Genomic DNA, 7500 nt, shown 5'->3' on the forward strand with positions numbered 1-7500 from the left:
TTTTTTGAATAAAAGTTAATTTTTTTACAAATGCACATTAACATTGTTTAAACAAATGATGAATATTTTCTTTAAATGTTATGAACATATTTTTAAAACATCCAAACATTTTTTGTCAAATGTTCTGAACTTTTTTTGTATGATAAAAGATAAAAACATTGTCAAACACGAAGCTTTTTCCCAAAACACGTTGGTAGCTCGAACAGGGGGGGGGGGGCAGGAAAGAGATAACAAAGATGATCATATAATCATGATATCATAACTTGGTGAAAACCCATATCTACAGGTTTCAAGAAAGGAAAAAAAATCCATGCATGTAACACAAAGATTTTGTAGAAACTAGAAAGATATAATAATTCCTAGGCCGAGAGAAATACATTCTAACAAAGCTGTAGTAAGCCATGGCGACGTGATATAGAAATATATAAGTAGCGGTAAACACAATCCACTAATGATCATATACTTAAGGCTATCGTGAGATCTCCTGTGAGACAACGTACGAGCTTTCAAGGCTCCTTTGGTTCAAAGAAATTTCATAGGATTTCTAGAGAATTTAGACCTTAAGAATATTCCTATGGTGATTATTTGATTCGCAAGATTGAAATTTTTAAGAACTATTCATAGGATTCATTTGTATTATATTTTGGAGAAAAAAATTAATCCATTCAAGCCACTTGTAGAGTTTCTTGTTTGTCCTGTACTATCAAATTCTTTTATCATCTACTATCAAACACGTTTTCATTCAAATTCATGCGGTTTAATACATGAAGACATAGGGCTTCATTGGAGGAATTTCTCCTAACTACTAACCAATTCTTATGCCCCAATTCCTTAGGAAGTCTAACATGACCTCAAACATTTACTCCTTTTTCTTTTGAGATGTCTAATGTATTCTTCATTCTATTTGTCTCTTCTCAATCCTTCAAAAGTTGGTTCTTTCATGTGCACCATCCAAAGGCAGGCACTGCAAAAAAAAGGTTTAAAATCATGTATTCCCTCCTCCAATTTATATTACCTGTCGCTGATTTATATTACTTAGAGTTTTTCTGAAATCTGAAAAAAGCAGCAGTATTCTTTTTCTTCAAAGAAGGTAGCAGTAAATTCAACAGTGAGAGGGGACACCACCACACCGGGCAGCAGCAGTGGCAAAATTCGGAAAAGAATTCTATGAGACCAGGTCTCACATGAGATCCATTCTGATGGTTGACACGTGACATTCACAAATCACAAAGCATCTCCACCCCACTTAAAATCAGAGGGGGGAGAGAGATTAAATACTTTGTGATTTGTGAATGTCACATGTCATCCATCAGGACGGATCTCACCTGCTAATCATGAGACCTGGTCTTATATAATTTTTTTCCGCAAAATTCAGATAGCATCCACCAGCGCAGCCGGTAGCCACTGGAACCCAGCCGCTCCCTTTCTTCTCCGTCGGCTTCTGCCGTCTTCCCGGCGCGCAATGCTTCGTCTCCCCGCTCTCCTCCCTCTTAAACCCTCGGCCCCGACCACCGGCCTAAACCCCACCCGGCGCAGCCATGGCCACCGCGGCCCCAAACGCCTCCTCGCTTCCTCCACCACGCCGCCGCCACCGCCGCCGCCGCCGCGACGGACTCCCAATCCAGCCACGGCCCCGAAACCCCCGAAGCCCGAACCCCGCGCGGGCCCCCAGAATCCAGAAGGCGCCGCCGCGGAGTTCCCCACAACCAAGCCCCGCAAACCACGCCGCGGTCGCCGAAGCGAGGCGGCCGCCGTGGAGGACTTCGTCCGCGACCGCCTCGAGCAGGTCTTCGCCTCCATCCAGGAGCGCGACCCCGAGGTCCTCCAAGGCAAAGGCGACATCTTGAAGCCAAAGGAGGAGGAGGAGCGGGCTTCCGGCGAGGAGCCCGGGGAGGAAGATGGGGAGCAGAAGACGGTGGTGGAGGAGGAGGACCCGAGCTGGCCACTGGACGCCGACGTCGGGTGGGGGGTCCGGGCGTCGGAGTACTTCGACAAGCATTCCATCAAGAACGTGACGGTGGACGGCGTGGAGATCGATTGGGAAGGAGAGGTCGACCGGGGCTGGGTCAAGGAGATCAACTGCTTGGAGTGGGAGAGCTTCGCCTTCCACCCCAGCCCCCTTATCGTCCTAGTCTTCGAGCGCTACAACAGGTAAAGCCATTCGTCCATTCCTAGTGTCTACTGGATAGCTGTAAACCATTGGGGATTATATTTAGGAACATGGGTGAATCCAATGAGCTCAAAAGAGGGTTGGCTGGCCTTTAAATTGGCTTTGGTATCCAGATTCACTGATGTTTTGTGTTGCCTCAGAGAAATTAAGTCTCCAGTAGCACTGTTTACAGATGTAGTGTGCTTATTGTGTTTTGTAGGGCGGCTGACAATTGGAGGTTCCTTCAAGAATTGGAGAAGGCTACTAAGGTATATTGGGATACAAAAGATCGGCTACCTCCACGGGTGTGTGAATCATATCATGGTTACTGTTCGATTAACTGTCATGATTGCTCTGCTAATTTAACAAATGCTAAATATAACTACGTATTTCAGACTGTGAAGATTGATCTGAACATCGAGAGAGACCTGGCATATGCACTCCAAGCAAAGGAATGCCCGCAATTGCTGTTCTTGAGAGGAAACAAAATCCTATACAGAGAAAAAGGTTAGTCAAATTTGTCTAAGAAAAACTGCATCTGCACACACATGAGGCTTATTGTTTGGGATGCTAAAGGTGACAATTTGTAGGCTGGACATCTTTTGCCAGTTCTTTCTTAGGGGTGGGAATACTCACTCTGACTGTATCTGATTATTGTCTCATGGATTGTATTAACAGAGATAAGAACAGCTGACGAACTAGTTCAAATGATTGCCTATTTCTACTACAATGCAAAGAGACCATCATGTGTCAATCCCGAAGCCCTTGCTCCTTCATTCTAAGTTCCTGGTATACAAGCCCTGAGATTGTCAGCTTTTGTGCTATTGTAGCACTGATATTACCTTCTGCTAATAACACTTGTCTATTAAATTCTTATTCGGTTTGCCTGTTGAAACCGGAGTACTGGAGAGCTGGTTGTTCTTCTCTGACATTTGATCCTCTGAAATTACCTGATGCAGGAAAGTATTATTAAGTTCATGTTCTGGGAGAAGAGGCTGAGTCTCCAAGTTTGATGTTACCTGGATAAGATGCGAAAGGGGACATTTTGGATGCCTATAGTGGAAAGGGAACTGAGAAAAATCGTCTCGACGGGTTGTGTCAAGCAAGGAAGGTGTGACAACAAACATGTATTTTGATATTCAGCAGTCTTTTGTAGTGTAATTTAGTATCTAAGAGTATATTTCTCAGTTTCTAGTAGTGATGTTCTAGATAGGACCAGTGGCGAAGCTAGAAGATCAGAGGATTTGGGGTTAGCTACGTGTTTTAAGGTGCAATTTCCACTAGTGAGCAATGACAAAGACTAGATTACTGAAGGATGTATGGATTCCATTGGGACCAAATAGCTGTATACCAGATTCGCCCTGGATAGGAAAGTGTTGAGTGACAGCTTCATCTTCTAAATGCATACAGTATCGAGATCATTTACAGATTATTATTTTCCTGGCTAAAAGAAGTCACCAGGACTCCCAGTTCCACTGCTGAAACTGTATGTTGCATACATCACCTAGCCGACCATTGCAGATTCAGTTAGAAACTTATTAAAGTTGACAAGAATTTACTAATTGCCCCTTTCCCATTTGAAGAACAAAATGATAAGTTTAAAGGCATAATTGTTTTTATCTTCAAGCTCTTTCCTTGAATAGAACATTGAATAAAGTCTGCCTATTCTGCTTTCTGGTTTGAGCAATCTAGTCTTCAGATTAGCAAAATTATGAGTAATTGGCTCTTCCAGGAAACTAGAAAAAACATTGAGCGTCTAGAGAATATGAATAGAGAGTAATTGCAATTAAAAAACAATTGGTCCTGACAGGGCTTGATGCCTATTCTGCATTTTGGTTTGAACAATCTAGTCTTCAGATTAGCAAATTTATGAGTAATTGGCTCTTTCAGGTAACTAGAAGAAACATTGAGAAGAGTCATCGCAATTGGTCCCGACGGGGCTTGAACCCATGACCTTTGGCATATCAGACCAACACTCTAACCAACTGAGCTACAGGACCTTATTTCTTAGTAGTAAATAAATATTTACTTTAAAAATAATTAAAAACGACAATTACGCTCCAGATTAGTAAATTTATGAGTAATCGGCTCTTTCAGGGAATAGAAATGTGTTATTTGCAAAGTATGAATATCAGGAAGTGCAGTGCTAAAAAACAAGCATGAGTGTAAAAAAAATGCTTAATTCATGGGCAGAAAACATAAAATGTTTCAGAAAAAATATATTTTGTGCACATGCAAAACATTTAGAACTGCTCAGGGGAACGCAAAGTCCCATCTTATTGTTAAGTCCATATCAACAGCCACAGAAAAAAAACAGTAATCACTTCTGTCACCTATACAGTGCAGTATTAACATTGTCTTTGCGATCAACTCTGAATGGGAGACGCAAACCAGGCCTTATGCACAGGATATCGACGAGGAAGACGACGACGCGATGCACAGCTGCGCGTCACCTGCCGCCGCCGCCGCCGCCGCCTCGTCGGCGCCCCGGGCGCGCAGCAGCTTCGAGATGTCGTCATAGCCCATGGTGTCGGCCATCTGGAGCGGCGTGGCGCCCCGCTTGGTCCTGGCGTGGGCGTCGGCGCCCATGTCGAGCAGCAGGTCGACGGCGTCGGCGCAGCCGCCCTCGACGGCGAGGTGCAGCGGCCGGTGCCCTTCCACGTCCTCGCACTCCACGTCCATGCACCCCGACCCCGCCAGCAGGGCGATGGCGTCGCAGTGGCCCTTGATGGCGGCCACGTGGAGCGCCGTCAGCCCGTACTGGTCGCGGCCGCGGAGGCCCGTGCGCTTGCTGAGGAGGAACTCCAGGCTCCGGAGGTCGCCCCGCCTCGCCGCCGTCATCACCTGCTCCCACCGCTGCAGCACGTCCACCACCTCCTTCTGCGCGTAATCGGCAAGAAAAGCGTCGTCGATCGTTACATTCTTACACGAGATTGGAGTGAAGTTTTGAGTAGAAGACCGAAGAACATTGGATGCTGTGTGTCGTTCACGAGCGCAACGACGCAAGCCACATAAGCCAAGCTACGTACAGTACCCAGCCCGCTGGAACCGCAGTTGATTCTCTCACTGTTCTGTCCGTGACAAAACCAGCCAAGATCTTCAAATTACGTTTTCTGACATGACAATTTGTTCTTGCCACCTTCGAGTCCAAGTAAGACAACAGAAGGTTGTTTTCTGCGATCATGGTGGTTGGTTTTTTACTAGTGGAGTACTACGCTAGCGCAAAGTGCAATTTTTGTCCATTCTAAAAGCTCTGAAGCCATGAAGTTACTACACGGCAGTGCAAAAAGGACAGAGGTATACTTACGTAGCCCTTCTCTCGTGCCACGTCCAGCGGAGTCCGCCCGCGCGCGTCGGCCGCGGCGGAGTCGGCGCCCATGTCCACCAGCTCTGCCACGGCCTCTGCTTCCCCGGCGGCGGCCGCAACGTGCAGAGCCGTCCTGCCGTCCTTGTCGCGCGCCGCGAGCGCCTCCTGCCCCAGCCTCCTCACCTCTCCGCAGTCGCCCCGCGCGGCAGCCGCGTGCAGCGGCGCCCACGGCTCGGCGTCCGGCACGGCCGCCTCGGGGTCGAGAACCGGCAGGAGGTGCGGCTGCCGGCGCAGGATGAGGCGCACGGCCGCGGAGTCCCCGGCGTCCGCGGCGAGGCGGAGCAGGTAGGGCCCGCCGAAGAACACGCGGAGGCGGATGGCGCCGATGCCGACGCCGGCGCCGCCGGGCACGGAGGCCGCGGAGTCGAGGTGCGCGGCGGAGAGGGAGGAGAGGACGAGGAAGCGGTCGGCGCGGGAGCGCGGGAAGGACGGCGGCGCGTGCGGCTGCGGGCGGAGCACGACGCGGATGGTGGCCGTGGAGAGCGGCTGCAGGGCGCCGCGCGGCGGGCTGACGAGGAACTTGAGCGGGGAGGAGGTCTGCACCTTGAAGGCGACGGGGAGCGTCGGGTGCAGCGAGCGGAGGCGGAGGTCGACGCGGCACTTGGCGTTGGGCTTGAAGTCGACGACCACCTCCTCCTCCGCCACCTCCAGCAGCTGCTGCTCGGGTTCTGGCGCCGCCGCCGGTTTGGCTGCGTCGGCGGAATTGGCGGGAGCGGAGCAGGCTGGCTTAGCAGCGGCCATCGGTCTCCGTTGGGAGGTGCTTCTACGAGCGCGGGGTGGAACTGGAAGCAAGGAGTGGTGTCTGGCTAATGGCTGTACGCCTGTACCTAGGATGACGCTTTGCTCTTTTGCTGGCACGCTGGATCGGGCAATCAGAGGATGTTGATCTTCTGTGACAGTGTGCCATGGTAGATTCCGGAGACATACAGAGCCATGAAAAGTTGATGTGCCGATGAACGACGCTCTACGTGCGCTGTGCGCAGTGCTGCCAGAAGTGCGCGGGCACACACCGCACGAGTACACATCTGGTGGAAACCGTACATCCAGCGAAAACCTGAAAACTTGGTCTTGTGCCGTTGGATGGAAAATGTGTGCTGTGAGATGGAAGGATGTACAAATTGCAAATTAAACCCGCAAGAATTCTGCACCTCGGTACAGACCCTGAGCCCTTCTGTACCTTTTCCGTAGCAGTATGCCAATCCCCATTCTATTTCCTACCGTGAGAAGCTAGGGTTAGGAGACGAGCCGGCCAGACCCTCTCGTTCGGCGTTGGTGTTGGAAATATGCCCTAGAGGCAATAATAAATTGGTTATTATTATATTTCCTTGTTCATGATAATCGTTTATTATCCATGCTAGAATTGTATTGATAGGAAACTCAGATACATGTGTGGATACATAGAAAACACCATGTCCCTAGTGAGCCTCTAGTTGACTAGCTCGTTGATCAATAGGTGGTTGCGGTTTCCTGACCATGGATGATAACGGGATCACATCATTAGGAGAATGATGTGATGGATAAGACCCAATCCTAAGCCTAGCACAAGATCATGTAGTTCGTTTGCTAAAACTTTTCTAATGTCAAGTATCATTTCCTTAGACCATGAGATTGTGCAACTCCCGGATACCGTAGGAGTGCTTCGGGTGTGCCAAACGTCACAACATAACTGGGTGGCTATAAAAGTACACTACAGGTATCTCTGAAAGTGTCTGTTGGGTTGGCACGAATCGAGACTGGGATTTGTCACTCCGTGTAAACGGAGAGGTATCTCTGGGCCCACTTGGTAGGACATCATCATAATGTGCACAATGTGATCAAGGAGTTGATCACGGGATGATGTGTTACGGAACAAGTAAAGAGACTTGCCGGTAACGAGATTGAACAAGGTATCGGGATACCGACGATCGAATCTCGGGCAAGTATCGTACCGCTAGACAAAGGGAATTGCATACGGGATTGATTAAGTCCTTGACATCGTGGTTCA

At 48.8% G+C, this 7500-nt stretch overlaps 2 protein-coding genes and 1 non-coding gene across 5 annotated transcripts; 1 reads left to right on the plus strand and 2 right to left on the minus strand.

Moving 5' to 3' along the window:
• Positions 1-1366: 1366 nt before the first annotated feature.
• On the plus strand, positions 1367-4059 carry LOC123062479 (thioredoxin-like fold domain-containing protein MRL7 homolog, chloroplastic). 3 transcript variants are annotated; one of them, XR_006429702.1, is made up of 6 exons: positions 1370-2151; positions 2370-2454; positions 2545-2656; positions 2828-2938; positions 3109-3260; positions 4040-4059. XR_006429702.1 is itself a non-coding variant. In XM_044486013.1 (5 exons), exons 1-4 carry the CDS (start codon positions 1463-1465, stop codon positions 2929-2931), a joined length of 954 nt encoding a protein of 317 aa, XP_044341948.1. In that variant the 5' UTR covers positions 1367-1462; the 3' UTR covers positions 2932-2938; positions 3109-3584. The 3 variants fall into 3 exon arrangements, 2 of the variants coding, with proteins under 2 accessions (XP_044341948.1, XP_044341947.1); XM_044486013.1 differs by lacking the exon at positions 4040-4059 and having other exon boundaries at positions 1367-2151; positions 2370-2418; positions 3109-3584; XM_044486012.1 differs by lacking the exon at positions 4040-4059 and having other exon boundaries at positions 3109-3584.
• Positions 4060-4075: 16 nt separating this feature from the next.
• On the minus strand, positions 4076-4149 carry TRNAI-GAU (transfer RNA isoleucine (anticodon GAU)). The gene has a single exon. It is a non-coding gene; the product is annotated as a tRNA-Ile (tRNA).
• Positions 4150-4315: 166 nt separating this feature from the next.
• On the minus strand, positions 4316-6558 carry LOC123062478 (protein VAPYRIN). The gene is made up of 2 exons (XM_044486011.1): positions 5457-6558; positions 4316-5029 (listed from the first exon to the last, which is right to left on the minus strand). Exons 1-2 carry the CDS (start codon positions 6255-6257, stop codon positions 4547-4549), a joined length of 1284 nt encoding a protein of 427 aa, XP_044341946.1. The 5' UTR covers positions 6258-6558; the 3' UTR covers positions 4316-4546.
• Between the last annotated feature and the right edge of the window lie 942 nt (positions 6559-7500).

The sequence above is a fragment of the Triticum aestivum genome, chromosome 3A, assembly GCF_018294505.1.
Source record: "Triticum aestivum cultivar Chinese Spring chromosome 3A, IWGSC CS RefSeq v2.1, whole genome shotgun sequence".
In the NCBI taxonomy this organism is placed as follows: Eukaryota; Viridiplantae; Streptophyta; class Magnoliopsida; order Poales; family Poaceae; genus Triticum; species Triticum aestivum.

What these genes read in the sequence shown, in the direction of transcription:
- LOC123062479 (XM_044486012.1), top strand. Translation starts at nt 1,463, where the DNA reads ATGCTTCGTCTCCCCGCTCTCCTCCCTCTTAAACCCTCGGCCCCGACC. An exon ending in GTCTTCGAGCGCTACAACAG is followed by an intron (nt 2,152 to 2,369) that starts GTAAAGCCATTC and finishes TGTGTTTTGTAG; the next exon opens with GGCGGCTGACAATTGGAGGT. An exon ending in AATCCTATACAGAGAAAAAG is followed by an intron (nt 2,657 to 2,827) that starts GTTAGTCAAATT and finishes TTGTATTAACAG; the next exon opens with AGATAAGAACAGCTGACGAA.
- LOC123062478 (XM_044486011.1), bottom strand. Translation starts at nt 6,257, where the DNA reads ATGGCCGCTGCTAAGCCAGCCTGCTCCGCTCCCGCCAATTCCGCCGAC. An exon ending in TGGCACGAGAGAAGGGCTAC is followed by an intron (nt 5,030 to 5,456) that starts GTAAGTATACCT and finishes GATTACGCGCAG; the next exon opens with AAGGAGGTGGTGGACGTGCT.